Here is a 20,345-nt window from a genome sequence, read left to right on the forward strand (position 1 = left end):
ATTATTGTGTCATTATGCATTTTAAAAATTAATGAATAAAAAATAAAATTATACCGTCTTCAAAAAATGAAAAAAAGAAAAAAATACGTAAACAAAATTTATGAAGAAAAATTGTACAAGAATAGCTAATAAAAATTTTGAAGAAGTACAATGAAAGAAGATGTCATACAGATATCAAACATATCACAAAGTTGAAGTCGTTAAAACAGTGTGGTAACAGATTAGTTAAGGAGAATTAAAAATCCCAGATTTTAGCAATTTAGTATATGATAAAGAAGACATTTTCAAATTAATGAAGAAAGGATTGGTTGTGTCAGCTGCCATCTGGGAAAATTTCTATTTGAATTATGCACTACATCCAAAAGTAACTTCCAGGGCAATTAGATTGCTCACTGTAAAAATAAAGCTATATAAGTAAGAGAATAAAATATAAACTATTTTTGTAATGTCTTGGGGGTGGCAAAGACATTCTCAGGCAGAAAACATAAGTGAAAAAGATCCAGAGAAATATAAATGAAAAGATTGATAAAAGATAGGAGGTTTTGACTATATAAAGATCAAAAACCTTTGAAGGACAAAAAATATCATAAAGGAATTAAAGTACAAGTGACAATGTGAGGAAAACGTTTGAAAGATAAATAACAATGTGTCAATATCCATAATCTATAAAGGCCTTTTACAAATACATAAGCAAAAGATGACTGACCAAATAGAAAACTGGACAAAATTTACAAGCAGGCAATTCACAGAGAGGAGTTATACAAATAGCCAACAAACATGAAACAATATACAATTTGACTACTAACCAGGGAAATGGAAATAAAGACAACATATAAACATTTTGCTCATCAAATTGGAAAATTTTCTGAAGGTTTATAATATATGTTGTTGGCAATGGTGTGGGGAAAACGGCAGTCATATACTTATGGTAGGGGATACAAATTGGTACAAAATTGCTGAAAGTCAGTTTGGCAGTATCTAACAAAACTCCACATCTAAAAACCAGTGTTCTTCATGACATTCTTCAGTAGCTGAATTTATGAAACCAACAACCTATCTTCAAATTTCTTGTGAAGAAAATAAACCCTTATTTATTTAAACCACTGTCCATTGAGTATTCTGTTACTTACACCATACTCATTCTTAATATCCTACATCAGGGGCAAGCAAGCATTTTTTGGAAAAGACTGGATAGTAAGTACTCTAAAATTTGTGAGCCCTATCTAGCCTCTGTCACATATTCTCTTCCTCCTCTGCCTTCTCCTCCTCTTCCTCCCATCCTCTTTTCTTTTCTTTGCAATATTTTAAAATTGTAAAATCTCATCTAAGCTCATGGACTGTTCAAAAGCAGGGCACAAGTCAAATTTTGTTCATAGGCCGTAGTCTGCTGACTCCTATATGACATAATTAATGGAGAAAGATCTGGAAGGATATGTATCAAAGTCTAAGCAGTATTTCACAGGAGTGTCGAGTTTAATGGGTGACCTTAAATTTTTATTCTATATACTCAAACTTTAAATACATACAATCAGCTATTATTTGTGTAACATTTATAGCTTTTAAAAGATCATGTCCATTGGAGACAAGGTGAATTATGAAGTATTTTAGAAACTCAAAACTCTCCAGACTTTTTCTTCTTACCTGACCTTAAATCTTTTCCTCAACTTACCAACAGTGTGTCTCCAACTTCCCCATAAAGTAAAGGTCCCAAGATCCCTGATTCATGCTGAATAGCTTCACGAGTCTTAAAGGTTTCATCTGTGTATGCCATAAATCGGACTTTTTTGTACTTCCTACCAATCCGCTGAGGGCCATTGTTCAAATATTGACTTTTATAACTTCTGTATAAGAGAAAAAAAGGTGAGAATTTGGGAAGAAAAATTCTAGGTAGGCTCAAATCCAACTCTAAAACAGCTTATATGATTCAATCAAGGCAAGGAGTGAGAAAAATACAAGCTTCTCAGCTGCTCAGCTATGTTAGTTTCCAAGTCTTAATACCCTTGCCATTTGCTTCCATATCTGTACCTAACCTTAAACATGGATTCAGGATTTGTTGGTCTGAATAACTGGTAAGAACTTTTTGAGTATGGGGAAGAGAGAGTACCAATAGTCAAAAAGTGTTTACCTGTCATCAGGGGCGAGGACTGAGGGGGCATAGTCCCAGTCCTCCTCTTCAGCAGCAATGTAATGTACCCAGGTTTTAGGATGCTTCTTGGCAACTGAGCGAATTTGGATAAAGGAAGGAGAGTTGTCATCATCAAACCTGACCACATCCATTTCAGAATCAGTAAGATCATCATCATAGTCTTCCGCTTCTTCATTATTTTTCATTCGTAGTTGGGGTTCCTCTGGGCAGCTGTCTACTTTGACATAAGCTTCCATGCCATCTGGAGTCAGACAAACCAAACAATGTCAGAGTGTCTTGCTATATTAGGCTGTTCTATACCAGAGACTAGGTAATTTATAAAGAAAAGAGATTGAATTGGCTCATGTTTCTGCAGGCTATATGGGAAGCATGGTGCTGGCATCTGCTTGGCTTCAGGGAGGTCTCAGGAAGCTTACAATCATGGGGGTAGGTGAAGGGGGAGGATACATGTCACATGGTGAAAGCAGGAGCAAGACAGAGAGTGCAAGTTGCCACACACTTCTGAATGACCAAATATCATGAGAACTCACTATCATGAAGACAGCATCAAGCCATGAGGGATTCAGCCCCATGATCCAAACATCTGCCACCAGACCCCACCTCCAGCATTGGAAATTACAATTCAACATGAGATTTCAGTGAAGATAGATATCCAAACCATATCACTTGCCTTAACTTTTATGACTTCTTTCTCTCTTATTAGGCCTTCCAGGCTCTCCCCTAAGTACCCCCCTTTCCACATCACTATCCCTTCTTGCCACAAATCATTGATTTAATAACGGCTTATTGGGAAAAATGTTAGTGTAGATATAAACTTTAAGACATGTTCCAAGTTCATAAAACCATGACAAGATACAACTTAAAATCAAGGAGATATATATTTTAAGAGCATGTCTGCCTGTGAATAGTTGTAAACCTTATGGCAAATCTATTCAACATTCTCAGTCTCATCTTTATGCTTTGTAAAATGGATAATAATAATTCCTGCCCTATTTATACCACAGGGCAATTTTGAAGATCAAATACTTATAAGAAGGGAGACCTGTTTACTTGCTTATGAGGAATAGGGCAGGTTTTAGGAGCAGCAAACAACTAGTCTGGGGTTCATGTAGCCTTAAACATAATTCAGTCTGCATCGAAAAACAAAGTGTTTTGTCTGAGGTTCAATAAGATAAAGCATTTTTTTCTGAAAAATAAAGATTAAAATTGCTGGATAGAATCTGTGAAAAGGAAAAAAACAAAACAAAAAATAAACTGAATCAGGGTCTAACTGGACAATGATTGATTGACAATGATCATATACAAGTAAATGACCTATTCCTCTGTGCCTGCAAGAATGTTGTTTGTGCATCAACTTCCTGTTACTCATTCAGTATGACACTTTTTGTCCACTAAGGTCTTGTCAAAATTCCATAAATATTATGTGACACGTGGGGAAAAGAGATTTCTATTCTTAATCACTACAGAAGACTATAAACAAGGTCACTAATAGAACATAAAGAGGAAAATGGTGGATACATGGCAAGATCAAATCTCTTTTCTAAGTCAACCAAGGAACCTGAGGAGAAGGTTAATATGAGTGTAATAGGAAGAAAGAAATGCTATTAAATATAAAAGACTAGGCCTCTCCAACATTTTTCTCCAATAGCTCTTGCTATGGTTTGAATGTCTGTCCCCTCCAAAACTCATAATGAAATTTAATTATCATCATGATGGTATTGAGAGGTGAACATATAAAAGGTGTTTTGGTCATAAGCGTTCCACCCTCACGAATGGACTAATGCAGTTATCTGTGGAAAGGGTTCATGGGAGTGGATTTGTTATCACAGGAGTGAGCTCACCCTCCTTTTGCTCTCTCTCTCTCACCCTTTCTTTGCCCTTTTGTCATATAATGCCTTCCACCATGTTAAGGCCTTTGCTAGTTGCTGGCAACTTGATATTGGGCCTCCCAGCCCCCAGAAATGTGAGCCAATAAATTTCTGTCCATTATAAATTACCCATTCTGTGGTATTCTGTTATTGCAGCACAAACTAAGAGACTTCAATGGCCACAAGAGGGGTAGAGAAAGAGGGTTATTAGGTTGATCCAAGATTAAGAGTTAGCAGAATATATACAAAAGTAAGGAAAATTGGGGTGAAATGATGATGCAATCCGAATTTGCACAACTAGCAGTTACAAATAAAGTTACATTAACAATAATTTAAAACTGTAGTTACCATCGTCCTAATTTGCTTACACAGAACCTTTGACTCTTTGCAAAGTTCCCACCAAATAGTCCCTTCAATCCCATGTTACTTCTCCTAAAATTCACTAGCTCCTGACCTGCCCTCAGTTTCACAGGTGTCTCTCATCTACTGCCAGGTATCTACAGAGTGCCTCTAGCTGTCTGGTGTCTGAAGTCAAGCTCTACAATAGCCTGTCATATTTGCTATTTACTGCTCTGGGCATTACTAATGATATAGTGGAGCCCTTACAGTTGCAATCTGGGCAATGCCTTTTTTTCCGTTTCCCTAGATTTCTCCAAAAAAAAAAAAATCTCTTCAGCTACAACCTGCAGTTCCTCTCTCCATAATATTGGAGTGTAGTTAATGGGATAAGGCTGAGAAACCAAGGGCATACTATTCTCCTCATTTTCCCACCTCAATCATCCATAAGCCATCTTTTCTCCATCACAGACATTTAACTAAAAATCCATGAGTCCTACTAATACTCAAGCCCTTTTATAGTCAAGGTAAAAACTTTACACTGGAAGCTAGAAACTAGGGGATCGTGGTTGAGGTCTAACATAGTAACTCTATAGTGTTCCCTTCAGCAACACACTATATTCCTGTACATTGTCCAGTAAATTCTATTAAAAGGAGGACTGGATATTTATAATATTCATTTTAAAGATCCAAGCTATTACCATGTTGGTGGGAAGAGATATGACAAAACAGTAGAAACTGTCCAAGGTCCATCAAGAGTGTTTGAGCAGTAAGGAAAGTTATTGGCGAGATTTCCAAGGACGCCTGGCGATGGTTCCTCACAAGAAATGTGTGACCTTCGAGGAATATTGAGTGCACTTCAGGAGTGGTGCCCATTCCAATCACATGCCAATAGACTGATTTCCTGTGGCATCCAATCAGACCTGTAAAGTAGGAATAAGACACCTACGGCTAAGAAGTAGAGAATTTGAAATGGAAAACACTTGCTAGGACAGAATGGACAAATTGACATTAGACACTTTATTGCTACCTTGACTTGTAAACAAATTTATCAAGAATATTGGGCTACTGTCAAACCAACAGCTCTTGCCAAGGTCAGCAATCACCATCATGCTGCTAAATCCAATGGACACTTTTCAGTCTTTATTTGCACCTGTTGACCATTCATTCCTGTTTAAAACTCTCTCTTCCCTTGGCCTCTGTGCCAACATCTCTCTGGGTTTTTTTCTCCTACTTCTCAGACTGCTCCTTCTTCTGTCTCCCCTCCTGACCTCTTCTGGAACTCCAGGCTCATACAGCCAATCACTTTCTCAACATCTCCACCTACCGAATTTACAATTTTCATCACTGCATTCTCTTCCAGAGTTTTTTATAACAGTGAATGGCAGCATCCTGCATTTGAATATGCAAGCGAGAGTTATCCTTGTTACTATTCTCATCTCCCATATGCAATTTGACACTGACCAGGGCAATATAACCAGTAATAGCTAATATTTATTGAGCCCTTGTTTTATGTCAAGCACTATCCAAAGTATTTTACAAGTTTTAATTCATTCATTACTCATAACAACCCTATGAATGTAGAAACCATTATCATCCATATCTTGCAGGAGAGGAAACGGATGCCCAGAGAGGTTAATTAATTTGCTCAGTATTTGAACCCAAGGAGTCATGTGTTCAGATCCCACACTGGTAACTACAAGGGCACAGCTGCCTCCTATTTTGGCTCTAAAAGCTTTCAAATGTATCTATTTTTTCACTGTTACTGCTACCACTATCTTAATCCAAGTTACCACTATCTCGTCTGAGCTACTGATAAACTTTTTTTACAGGTCTCCCTATAGCTGGTCATATTCCCCTCTAAGACTTTTACCCACAAAGAAACTGGTGTACTATTTCTGCATTCCAGATCTGATTGTAGTATCTGCCAGCCGAAAGCCCACTGGAGGCTGTCATTCCACATAGAATAAAGTCCAGACTCTCTACTAAGGACTAGAAGGCCCCAATAGGTTTGATTCCTAATACCTCTAACAGCTTCATCTCACATTGCCTCATTTTCCCAGTTTCAAAGCTAAGTTCAAGGGGTACTTGCTTAGGGAAGCCTTCTCTGATTCCCCAGTCTAGGTCAGATTCCTGTATTATAGGCTTACATAGAATTATGTAATTTTCCTTCAGAGTAATGGTCAGTTTGTAATTTTGCATGTATTATTATGCTATAAGGTATGTGAGAACAGGAACTTGCATGTTGTTAAAATTAATTTCTTTTTTAATTATAAAATTATGCATGTTTATTATCAAATTATTGAAAAATACAGAAAAGAACTAAGGAGAAAACATCCCCCTCATACTTCATTATTCTCTTGGGTTGCTGAATCTCCCAAATTCCTCTTTTATGTAGTTTCTGGTTTTACTATAGTACACATTCTGTGACTACTAAGGCCCTCTATATATGAAAATGTCTTTTTTCTTCCCCCAAAATTGATTAATAGTTTGACTAAAAATTCTAGGTTCAAAATAATTTTTCCCTTAGGTCTTTTACAATATTGCTTAATTATATTGTCAGTTTAATTCCCATTCTTTTGTATGCATCCTGTTTCTCTCAGAAGAAGCTTTAAGTATCTTCTCTTTGTGCTCTGAAATGCCACAATGATAATTTTGTGTGGGGGTCTTTTTATTTATTCTAATGGGCAATTTTATTTTTTTAACCGTATTACTTTTTATTGACACATAAATAATTGTACAAATTTATGGGTACAATGTGATGTTTCAATACATGTATACATTGTGTAATTATTCAAATCAGGGTAATCCATCACCTTAAATGTTTGTCATTTCTTTGTTGTGAGACCATTCAAAATCCTCTCTTCTATTTGAAATATACAATATATTATTGTTGGCTATTGTCACCTTATTGTGCAATAGAGTACCAGAACTTATTCCTTCTATCTACCTGTAACATTGTACCCATTGACCAACCTCTCCCCATCTCCCACTTCCCCCTTATCTTCCCAGAATCACTAATCTTAACTACTATGAGATCAAATTTTAAAGATTGTACATAGGAGTGAGATCATGGAGTATTTGTCTTTCTCTGCCTGGCTTATTTCACTTAACATAATGTCCTCCAGGCTCATCCACGTTGTTGCAAATGACAGGATTTCATGTTTTTTAAATGGATGAATAGTATTCCATTGTGTATCTATACCACAGTTTATCCATTCATCCATTGATGGGCATTTAAGTTGATTTTATATCTTGACTATTGTGAATAATGCTGTCATAAACATGGGGATGCAGATGTTTCTTCGACATACTGATTTCATTTCTTTTTGGTATATACCCAGTAGTGGGATTGCTGGAAAATATGATAGATCTATTTTTAATTTTTGAGGCATCTCTATACCATTATCTCTAATGGCTTAACTAATTTATATTCCCACCAACAGTGTATAGGAGTTTCTTTGTCTCCACATCCTTGTCTTTTTTATCATAGTCATTCTAACAGGGGTAAGTGATATCTCATTGTAGTTTTGATTTTAATTTTCCTGATGGTTAGTGATGTTGAGCATTTTTCATATACCTGTTGGCCATTTGTATGTCTCTTTTGGAGAAATGTCTATTCAGGTCTTTTGTTCATTTTTAATAGGATTATTTGGATTTTTGCTATTGAGTTGTTTGAGTTCCTTATATATTCTAGATATCAATCCCTTGTCAGATGTATAATCTGCAAATATTTTCTCCCATTCTATAGGTTGTCTCTTCACTCTGTTGATTGTTTCCTTTGCTGTGCAGAAGCTTTCTAGTTTGATGTAATCCAGTTTCTTTTTTTTTCTTTATTTTTGCTTTTGTTACTCATGATTATGAGGTCTTGTCTAACAAATTCTTGCCCAAATTGATGTCATGAAATGCTTACACTATGTTTTCTTCTAGTAGTTTCACAGTTTCAGGTCTTAAATTTAATTCCTTAATCTATTTTTCTTTTCTTTCTTTCCTTTTTTTTGAGACAGAGTCTCACTCTGTTGCCCAGGCTGGAGTGCAATAGCACGATCTAGGCTCACTGCAGCCTCCACCTCCGGGGTTCAAGTGATTCTCCTGCCTCAGCCTCCCAAGTTGCTGGGACTATAGGCGTGCCACCACACCTGGCTAATTTTGTATTTTTAGTAAAGACGGGGTTTCACCATGTTGGCCAGGCCGGTCTCAAACTCCTGACCTCAAGTGATCTGCCTGCCTTGGCCTCCCAAAGTGCTGGGATTACAGGCATGAGCCACTATGCCTGGCCTATTTGACTTTCATACATGGTGAGAGATAGGGGGTCTAGGTTCATTATTTTGCATATGGATATCCAGTTTTCCCAGCACCATTTATTGAAAAGACTGTTCTTTACCCATCATGTGTTCTTGCCAACTTTGTAGAAAATCAGTTGGCTTTAAATGTTTGGGTGTATTTCTGGGCTCTCTATTTTGTTCTATTGGTCTATATGTCTGTTTTTATGTTAACACAATGTTGTTTTGGTTACTATAGCTTTGTAGTATAATTTGAAATCAGGTAATGTGATGCCTCCAGGTTTATTCTTTTTGCTCAAGACTTCTTTGGCTATTTGGGATTTTTTGTGGTTCCACACAAATCTTAGGATTGTTTTTCTATTTCTGTGAAGAATGACATTGGAATTTTGATAGGAATTGCATTGAATCTGTAGATTGCTTTGGCTTTAATAATATTAATTCTTCAATCCATGAACATGAAATATCTTTCCATTTATTTGTGTCTTATTCAATTTCTTTCATCAATATTTTATAGTTTTCATTATAGAGATCTTTCACTTCCTTGGTTAATTTATTTCCGGATATTTTTTGTAGCTATTGTAAATGTGATTGCTTTCTTGATTGCTTTTTCAGATTGTTCACTGTTGACATTATTGTATGTTGATTTTGTTGACTACAAGTTTACTACATTCATTTATTAGCTCTAACAGTTTTTTGGTGTAGTTTTGGTGGTTTTCTATATATAAGATCATGTCATCTGCAAACAGGGACAATTTGTTTTTTTGTTTTTGTTTTTGTTTCAAGACAGTGTTTCACTCTGTTGCCCAGGCTGCAGTGCAGTGGTGTGATCTTGGCTCACCACAGCCTCTGCCTCTGGAGTTCTAGTGATTCTCCTGCTTCAGCCTCCCGAGTAGCTGGGACTATAGGAGCGCACCACACATGTCTGGCTAGCGTGTGTGTGTGTGTGTGTGTGTGTGTGTGTATTTTTAGTAGAGATGGGGTTTCACCATATTGCCAGGCTGGTCTCGAACTTTGGACATCAAGTGATCTGCCCGCCTTGGCCTCCCAAATTTCTGGGATTACAGGCATGAGCCATTGAGCCTGGCCAAACAGGGACAATTTGACTTCCTTCTTTCCAATTTGGATGTCTTGCCTAATTGCTCTGGCTAGGACTTCCAGTACTGTGTTGAATAGAAGTGGTGAGAGTGTATATCCTTGTCTTATTCCAGTTCTTAAAGGAAAAGCTTTCAAATTTTCCCCACTCAATTTCATCTTGTTTGCAGGTTTATCATATAGGTATGTTCCTTCTATACTTTGTTGAGAGTTTTTAATCATGAAGGGATATTGAATTTTGTCAAATGCTTTTACTGTGTCTATTAAAGTGATAATATAATTTTTGTCCTTCATTCTTAATTTGCATATGTTAAACCATCCTTACATCACTGGGATAAATCCCACCTGATCATGGTAAATGATCTTTTAATGTGCTGTTGAATTCTATTTCTAGTATGTTGTTGAGGATATTGGCCTGTAGTTGTTTGTTGTTATTGTGCCCTTGTCTGGTTTTGGGATCAGGATAATGATAGCCTCCTAAAATAATTTTGGAAGAGTTTCTTCCTTTTCAATTTTTTGAATAGTTTGTGAAGAATTGGTATTAGTTCTTTAGAGGTTTGGTAGAATTCAGCAGTGAAGCCATCAGGTACTGAACTTTTCTTTGATGGGAGACTTTTTATTTTTGCTTCAATCTTGTTACTTATTGTTGATTTGTTAAAATTTTCCATTTTTTTCTTGATTCAACCTTGGTAGGTTGTATGTGTCCAGGAATTTATCCATTTCTTCTAGGCTTTTCAATTTGTTGGCATATAGTTGTTCATAATAGTTTCTTATAATTCTTTGTATTTCTGTGTTATCAGTTGTAATGCCTCCTTTTTCATGTCTGATTTATTTCTGTTTTTCTTCTTTATTTTCACTTAGTCTGGCTAAAAGTTTATTGACTTTGTTTATCCTTTCAAAGAACTAACTAACTCATTATACTGATCTTTTGTACCTTTTTGTTTCTATTTTGATTATTTGTGCTTTCATCTGTATTCATTCATTTCTTCTAATAATTTGGGGTTTTGTTTGTTCTTGTTTTTCTAGTTCCTTGAGATGCATCATTAGGTTGTTTATTTGAGATTTTTTTTGATGTAGGCATTTATTGCTATAAACTTTTCTTTAAGGACTACTTTTGCTGCATCCCATAAGTTTTGGCATGTTATGTTTCCATTTTCATTTGTCCCAAGAAATGTTTTAATTTCTCCTTTAATTTCTTCATTGACCCATTGTTTGTTTAGGGTCATGTTCTTTAATTTCCATGTATTTGTACAGTTGTTCCTCCTGTTGTTGATTTATAGTTTTATTCCATTATTGGCAGGAAAAAAATACTTTATTTTAAAAAAGTTAGTTAAGACTTGATTGGTGGCCTAATGTATAATCTCCTGGAGAATGTTCCATGTGCAGTTGAGAAGAATGTGAATTGTGTAGCTGTTGGATGGAATGTTCTGTAAATGTCTGTTTGCTCCATTTGGTCTACAGTGCAGTTTAAGTCCAGTGTTTATTTGTTGATATTTTGTCTGGATGATCTGTCCATTGGTGAAAGTGGGGTGTTAAAGTTTTCTACTATTATTTCATTGCTGTCTTCATTTCCCCCTTGGTCTATTAATGTTTGCTTTATATTAGATTGGTGCAAAAGTAATTGTAGTTTTTGCCCTTACTTTTAATGAGACTAGAAAATACAAGGATCAAATATTAATATATTTAGGTGCTCCAATGTTGGGTGTATACATATTTATGCTTGTTACATTCTCCTGTTGTATTAACTTCTTTACTATTATATAATGGCCTTGTGTGTCAATTTTTTGTTTTGACGGAATCTCGCTGTGTGCCCAGGCTGGAGTGCAGTGGTGCAATCTCGACTCACTGCAGGCTCCACCTCTCGGGTTCACGCCATTCTCTTGCCTCAGCCTCCCGAGTAGCTGGGACTACAGGCAACCACCACCACGCTTGGTTAATTTTTGTATTTTTAGTAGAGATGGAGTTTCACCATGTTGGCCAGGCTGGTCTTGAACTCCTGACTTCAGGTGATCCACCCGCTTCAGCCTCCCAAAGTGCTGAAATTACAGGCATGAGCCACCACGTCCAGCTGTTTGTCTCTTTTTATAGTTTTTGACTTGAAGTCTATTTTAACAGATATAAGTATAGCTATTCCTGCTTTCTTTTTGTTTACATTTGCATGGAATATCTGTTTCTATCCCTTCACTTTCAGTCTATGTGTGTCCTTACAGGTAAAGTCTTTCTCGTAGGCAGTATATAGTTAGATCTTTTTTTAAAAAAATATTCATTCAGCCACTCTATGTCTTTTAGTTGGAGAATTTAACCCATTTGTATTCAAGGTAATTTTTGATAGGTAAGAACTTGGCAGTGCCATATTTTTACTTGTTTTCTAGTTGTTCCTTTGTTCCTTCCTTCCTCTCTTAATCTCTTCCCTTGTGGTTAAGAGATTTTTCTATCAGTATGTTTTAATCCCTTGCTTTTTATTTTTAGTGTAGCTATTATAAAAATTTTTGCTTTGTAATTACCATGAGGCTTACACAGAATACCTTATAGTTACAACAAGTTAGTTTGAACTGATAACAACTTAATTTTGATTGCAAGAAAATTTTTTTAAAAATCTACTCCCAAATTTTGTGTTTTTGATGTCATCATTTACATCTTTTTATATTGCTTATTCTTTAACAGGTTATGGTAATTATTTTTATGTGTTTTGTTTTTTAATCTTCCTACTAAGGATATAAGTGATTTATGTTCTACAATTACCATGTTAGAGAATTCTGAATTTGTCAGGATACTTACTTTTACCTGTGAGTTTTATACCTTCAGATGTTTTCATGTTACACATTAGGACCTTTTTCTTTCAGTTTGAAAAACTCCCTTTAGCATTTCCTGTAAAGCAGATCAGGTTGCAATGAATTTCCTCATTTTTTTTTTGTCTGAAAATATTTTTATCTCTCTTTCATTTATGAAGGATAATTTTGCTGTGTACAGTATCCTTGGCTGGCAGGTGTTTTTTTTTTTTTTTTTTTTTCTCTAATTCTCTCCTGGCTTCTAAAGTTTCTGCCGAGAAATTCACAGTCTGATAGCGGCTCCTTTATAGGTGACGATATGCTTTTCTCTTGCTGTTTTTAAATTTTTCTCTTTGACTTTTGATAGTTTGACTATAATGTGCCCTGGAGAAGACCTTTTTGCATTGTATTTATTTGGGTATTTTTGAGCCTTCTTTATCTGGATGTCTAAATCTCTTGGTAGACTTGGAAATTTTTCATCTAATATTTCATTAAATAGGCTTTCTAACCTCTTCATTTTCTTTTTCCTTCTGGGACACTGAAGATTCAAATATTTGGTCACTTTATAGTGCCTAATATGTCATGAAATCTTTGCTCTTTTTTTATTCTTTTTTCTTTATTTTTGTCTGATTGGGTTATTTCAAAAGATCTGTATTTCAGTTCTGATACTCTTTTGCTTGGTCCAGTCTATTGTTGAACCTTTCAAACGTATTTTGTATTTCATTCAATGAATTATTTGGTTCTAGAATTTTTGTTTGGTTCTTTTTTGGTATCTATATCTTGGGTAAATTTCTCTTTCATATCCTCAATTGTTTTTCTGTGTTCTTTGTATTTTTTTCAGAATTCTCTTGTGTCTCACTGAGTTTATTTAGTATCAAAATTTGGAATTATTTTTCCAGGATTTCATAAATTTTTAAAGAGATGTTCGCCAGTTTACTTAAAAACCAAAGGTCACATATACTGTTTTGCTTGTAAACTATGATTTTCTTATTTTGTGGATACATAGTAGGTGTATATATTTATGGAATACATGAAATGTTTTGATACAGGCATGTGATGTGAAGCAAACACATCATGGAGAATGAGGTATCTATACCCTCAAGCACTTATCCTTTGAGTTATTAACAATCCAATTACACTCTTTATTTTAAAATGTACAATTAAGTTATTATTAACTGTAGTCACCATGTTGTGCTATAAAATAGCAGGTCTTATTCATTCTTTCTATTTTTTTGTACTCATCTTAAGTTTTTTTTATTTGGATCTCTTGCTACAGAATTCTTGTGCTCCTTTGGAGTGTCATAGTTTCTTGATTTTTCATGCTTCCTGTGTCCTTACATTGATATCTGCACATCTGGTGTAATAATCACTTTTTCCAATTTTTAAAATTTGCTTTTATAGGAAAGAACTTTTTCCTGAAGATATATCTGTGGTGTTGCTTGGGTAGAGCACTTTGGTTTTGTTTCTGGGTGAATGTAGTAGCCTCTGTACAAGACTCTAAACAGCATCAGTGATATTTGTGATTTTCTCAATGGCTTAGGGTGTGGTTATTAGTGAAGGCTGTGGCGAAGTTTTACTGAGAACTGGGATGCCAGGTAGGCCTGTCTTCAGGCCCCAATGGTGGCAGCAGTGGGCTGAGTGTGCTTGTCTTTGGTGTACCATAGTGGCATATGATTGCACTGGTTTTAGGTCCAGGCAGGTTGATTTGTGGGCCTCCAAGTGGTTTACTTGGGTGCCAGAAGTGGTATTGATGGATCACGTGGGTGGGTGGGTTCTCAAGTTCCTGAGCAGCAAAGTGGCACGATTGATGGCAATCGTAGTAATGAAACAACCTGAATCTCAAGTGGTCTGTGCTGGCGTTGGTGGTGGCTGCTATGGATTGCATGGGCCAGTCCCCAGACCCTCAAGTGGTGCATGCAGTGCGTGCTAACTGTGGCAGTAGGGCAGGTTGAGTGGGCCTGACCTCAGACCCCAGGAGGTGCTCAGGTGCCACCAGTGGTGGACAGGGCTAAGTGATCCCTAGGCGCCTGGATGATATGCTTGGGTACTGGGGGCAAGTAGAGCTGGGCTAGGTGAACCTGCCCTCAGACTCCTTGGTAGTGTGTGAGGTGCTGGTTGTGCTATGCAGGGGTAGGGTGATACCCAGGTCACTAGCAAAATGCTTAGGTTGGGGTGCAGCAGTAGCTGTGCTATAGCCCTGCTCTTGATGAAGGTGGGGTTGCCTTCTCAGGGAGCAGCTGTAGGCAGGCAGCTTGGGAGCACAAGGTTCACTAGTGTTTTGGCCCCACAGCAGCCTGCAGCAGCAGTGGTTGTAAGTGGTGGAATTTGTTCTTGGAATTTGTGAAAATGCATGGGCACTCCTCTGCCGGGTGGGGCAGGATCACTGCTCAGGGCTCCTGCCTAAGTCACGGCCATCATAGCAGGGCAGGATGTGTGGGCTGTGCTCTCAAAATGGTGCTGTGCTGCAGCTGCTTGGGAGAATTGCAGAACCCAGCGTGAGCTCTCTGTTGCAATGCCTTCACATGGTCTTTAGGCAACTCCCTATGCTAGTCTCTGTGCTGTCAAGGAATAAGGGGCTCTCCTGCGGCTAGGATTGCAAGAGTCTTTGGTGAAAATGAGGAACACTAAGGGTCTCTTACCTTTTTCCCACATTAGGAAGTTGTTCCAGACTCCCAGCCAATCCCAGGCAAACAGGCCTGATTTCTCTCTCCTCCCTTGCTTTCAATGCTTCCTGTCACTTCTCTGTTGAATTCCGGTGTTCTCTCTTAGATGACCTATTCAAAGTATAATTATCTACTTGCTACTTTGGCTCCTCTCCATGGAAGGGATGAGCACTAGATGCATCTAGTCAACCATCCTGAAGCCCCGCCAATTGTATTTTTGGAAAGCCTGTCTTTGAGCTTGCTGATCCTTTCTTCTGCCTGATCAATTCTGTTGCTGATGTCCTGTATTGCATGTGTCATTTTTTATTATACTTTTCAGTTCCAGGATTTCTCTCTGACTTTCTTTATTCCTTCAATTTCTCTGTTAAATTTCTTTGATAAATTTCTGAATTGTTTCTCTGTGTTTTATAAAGGTTTGTTGAGTTTTCTTAAAATAGCTATTTTGAATTCTTTGTCTACCAGATCATTCACCTGCATGTCTTTAGGATTAGTCATGGGCATGACATTTTGTTCATTTGGTGAGGCCATCTTTCTTAGGCTATTCTTATTCTTTGTAGACATGCATCCCTGTCTACACATTAAAGAATCAGGTATTTATTCTCATGTTCACAGTCTGGGTTTGTTTGTGACTGCTCTATTTCAGTGAGCTCATTTAGAAATTGAGTGGAGCTGAGTGTGGTGGCTCATACTTGTAATCTAGCACTTTAGGAGGCTGAGGCTGGAGGATTGCTTTAGGTCAGGAGTTCCAGACCAGCCTGAGCAACATAGCAATACCCCAATATCCACACACACACACGCACAAAACCCAAAAATTTAGCCAGGCATAGTGGCACACACCTGTAGTCCCACTCTGGAGGCTGAGGTGGGAAGACCGCGTGAGCCCAGGAGTTCGAGAGTGCAGTGAGCTATGATCGCACCACTGCACTCGAACCTAGGCAACAGAGACCATATCAAAAAGAAAGTGAATGGACTGACTGTTGTATTTCCTTTTAGCACTAGAGGGCGCCCTAAGCCCAGGTTAGCCGCAAGTCTCATGCTGGCTCTGCTACCGATGCAGTGTCCAGCCTGGATGGGCCCATGGGAGATCCACAGAGGGCACCCAGGCCATACGGGAGAGCTGGTCAGGCTCTCAAGTCCACAGGATCTGTGAACCATGCTTCCCACGGCCTGGTGTGGGAAGTGGTTGTAAGTGGTGGAATTTGTTCTTGGAATTTGTGAAAATGCATGGGCACTCCTCTGCCGGGTGGGGCAGGATCACTGCTCAGGGCTCCTGCCTAAGTCACGGCCATCATAGCAGGGCAGGATGTGTGGGCTGTGCTCTCAAAATGGTGCTGTGCTGCAGCTGCTTGGGAGAATTGCAGAACCCAGCGTGAGCTCTCTGTTGCAATGCCTTCACATGGTCTTTAGGCAACTCCTTATGCTAGTCTCTGTGCTGGACTCTCTCCTGTCAAGGAATAAGGGGCTCTCCTGCGGCTAGGATTGCAAGAGTCCTTGGTGAAAATGAGGAACACTAAGGGTCCATCTTCAGGTCTCCATGAGGAACACAAGGTCTCCATCTTCAGGGATGCAGAGCCACTGCCAAGTTCTGCTTGCTTGCTGCCACTAGCCTCGACCCCTTGCTTCGTCCATAGCTGGCCTCAGGTGGTTCAACCCAGTTGATACTCGCAGTGCTCCCCATGAACTGATGCAGGAGTGAGTCTCCTATAGAAGGACCTAGGATGGTGGAGAAGCCAAATGTCTGCCTCCGGCTCACTTTTTTTCCGGTGTAAAAACCGTGGGTCCATGGTGACTTTCCGCCTGTGGTACTGCAGTGGCTTTCGGGTGGGGTCTCACTCATAAAGAACCAATCCCCTTTACGTCCAACTATGGTTTTACTCGTCTTTGCAGTCCAAAAGGGCTTCACAGTCTTGCTCATAGGTTGGGGTTTTCTTAACTCTTCTGAAGGTAATTTCACGCATCAAGTTGTTAACTTGATGTTTCTGTGAGGAGATTATTGCTGAAGAGTCCTATTCCACCACTTAGCTCCACTCAGCATGCACTATTTAATTTAGCCATCTGGAGATGAAGGCCTGGAAAGAAGATAATAGAAGCCCAAACCCCTCTCCTCAACCTTTATCTAGTAGACCACAGTGTCCTTATAATTCAGCAGTCAGCACCTTTTCTGATAAACGCCAGATGGAAGAGATGCATATATAAGGAAGGGTATGTGGGAAGGGGCATGGGGCCAGCCACTCTCCAGGAACCTCCATGTGTTCAGCTACTCAGAAGCTCCTGATGGGCAATTTTAATATGAATATTTATCTCTTTTAATTCTTATCATTTTTCTATCATTTATTGATGTTAAAATCTGCTTTAAAACATACAGTTGACTCTTGAACAACACAGGTTTAAACTGCATGAGTCCACTTATATGCAGTTTTTTTTCAATAAATATACTGAGATTTTTTTGGAAATTTATGACAATTTGAAAAAACTTTCAGATGAACCACATAGGGTAAAAATATCAAAAAAATTAAGAAAAAGTTAGGTATGTTATGAATGCAAAAAATATATGTAGATGGCCGGATGCAGTGGCTCACACTTATAATCCCAGCACTTTGGAAGGCCAAGGCGGGCAGATCACGAGGTCAGGAGTTCAAGACCGGCCTGGCAAACATGGTGAAACCCCGTCTCTACTAAAACTACAAAAATTAGGTGGGCGTGGTGGCACATGCCTGTAATCCCAGCTACTTGGGAGGCTGGGGCAGGAGAATTGCTTGAACGCAAGAGGCGGAAGTTGCAGTGAGCTGAGATTGTGCCACTGCACTCCAGCTTGGGTGACAGAACAGGACTCTGTCTCAAAATATATATATATATATATATACTTTGGGAGGCCAAGGTGGGCGGATCATGAGGTCAGGAGATCGAGACCATCCTGGCTAACACAGTGAAACCCCGTCTCTACTAAAAATACAAAAAATTAGCCGGGCGAGGTGGCGGGTGCCTGTAGTCCCAGCTACTCGGGAGGCTGAGGCAGGAGAATGGGGTGAACCCCGGGGGGCGGAGCCTGCAGTGAGCCGAGATCGCGCCACTGTACTCCTGTCTGGGCGACAGCGAGGCTCCGTCTCAAAAATATATATATATATATATGTATATGCACTTATATATACATATATATGTTGATAATAGACTATTTTATCATTTATTACCATAAAATATACAAAATTCTATTATCAAAAGTTGAAATTTATAAAAACTTACATACTTACAACCATACATGGCACCATTCCCAGTTGGGACAAATGTAAACAAATGTAAAGATCCAGTATTAAATCGTAACTGCATAAAATTAACAGTAGTAGCCATCTCCTATTGTTATTGTGGTGAGCTCAAGTGTTGCAGGCATCCGCTTAAAACTCTGCATGATGCTAATGATCTCTGCATAAGCATTTCATCTCTCCATAAACTTTGAATGATACTTGGGACCCATATAAAGTGCCACTAATGATGCTGGATGTACTCCCAAGAAGCAGAGAAAAGTCATGAGTGTACAAGAAAACATTGAATTTCTTGATATGTACCATAGATTGAGGTCTGCAGCTGTGGTTGCCCACCATTTCAGATTGATGATTCATCTTATAAATAGATGATAAACTTATGTTGTCTACAAATACAGTACAGTATTGTAAATGTATTTTCCCCATGCTTTTTTAAATAACATTTTCTTTTGTCCAGCTTACTTTATTGAAAATATGCAGCATATAATACATATACAAAATATTTGTTGTTTATGTTATTGATAAGGCTTCTGATCAACAATATGTCATTAGTACTTGAATTTGGGGGGAGTCAAAAGATATACATGGATTTTTGACTGTGCAGGGAGTCAGTACCCCTAACCCCCACATTGTTCAAGGGTCAACTATATTCTCAACCACATTTTGTTTGACCTTATGAAAGATTGTATCTATTCTTAGTACTTTCTATTGAGTTTCTATTTTGACCATTGTGTTTCTAATTTTTACGTTTTGTTATGATTGTTTTTCATAGAATCCTATTGTTACTTTATTTTTAAATTTCTTTTTATTGATGTAAAATATACATATATAATTTGCCATCATTACCAGTTTTAAGTGTACAGTTCAGTGGTATATATACACAATGGAATACTATTTGGCCATAAAAAAGAATATTTTCATTTGCATCAACATAGGTGGCGCTGGAGGGCAATACCACATGTTCTCACTCATATGTGGGAGCTAAAAGAGTGGATCTTGTGAAAATAGAGAGTAGAATCGTGGTTACCATAGTCTGGGGTGGGGAGGGTGGGGGTGATGAAGGTGCCAGTTGGGACAAATGTAAACAAATGTAAAGATCCAGTATTAAATCGTAACTGCATAAAATTAACAGTAGTAGTCATCTCCTATTGTTATTGTGGTGAGCTCAAGTGATGGGATTACAGGTGTGAGCCATTGCGCCCAGCCACCTCAGCTCTAGTAAGTGGTCAGAGCCCTGCCTGTCCCAAGTGGGTGAGGTCCCAAAGGGATTATCTTAGCAGTATTGGAAGGCCGGCTAGTGATTCATGCCAAGGTGACCTGCAGGATAAACCTGCTACAGCATGGTGCTGCTGCACGGCCATTCTGAATTTGCATGTCCTTTGGCGAAGTTATAGAGCAGAATTTCCAGGGCTGGGGATGGTAGCCCTTCCTCCCTCATTTGTCTCTGCCTGTACTCTGGGATATTTCTGCCTTCAGACAGTCATGATGTTTTCTGTGGGTTAAGGCAAGGACAAATCTCCCCCCAGGGAACCCAAGAAGGTGGAGAAGCTGGTTGAACACCTCAATGTCACTTTTTCCAGTGTAGAAACCATGAGTTGAGGGGAATTTTCCATACACTTGGTGCCGGGCAGAATGGGAGGAAGGAGAGTCATGGATGTGGAAGTCTGATTCTCAAAGATTTTTCACTTCTCTGTGGCTCCGGGAACTGTCTCATCCTCACATGTGAGCTCTGGGTTGTTGTTGGTGTAGATATTGGTGCTATATGTTTGGGTTTGGTTTTCTGTGGGAGGGAGTAAAGCCAACCTGCCTCTATGCCCCTATTTTAAAACTGGAAGTCATCTTATTGTTACTTTATTGATGCAGTATCTTCTTGAATCTTTATGAAAATAGTAGTAAGAGCTTCTGATGAGTTCTGTTCTGAACCATAGATTT

General features: G+C 38.4%; 1 protein-coding gene across 1 annotated transcript in view; it reads right to left on the bottom strand.

Moving 5' to 3' along the window:
• The window catches only part of F8 (coagulation factor VIII), a 205,196-nt gene that overhangs the window by 136,609 nt on the left and 48,242 nt on the right, over positions 1-20,345 (bottom strand). The window contains exons 7-9 of the mRNA XM_003279331.4: positions 5,052-5,273; positions 2,126-2,387; positions 1,670-1,841 (exon numbers count right to left, since the gene is read on the bottom strand). Of these exons, the coding sequence (XP_003279379.1) occupies positions 1,670-1,841; positions 2,126-2,387; positions 5,052-5,273 (656 nt within the window). The remainder of the gene's footprint in view (positions 1-1,669; positions 1,842-2,125; positions 2,388-5,051; positions 5,274-20,345) is intronic.

This window comes from Nomascus leucogenys, chromosome X, assembly GCF_006542625.1.
Source record: "Nomascus leucogenys isolate Asia chromosome X, Asia_NLE_v1, whole genome shotgun sequence".
Taxonomy (NCBI): Eukaryota; Metazoa; Chordata; class Mammalia; order Primates; family Hylobatidae; genus Nomascus; species Nomascus leucogenys.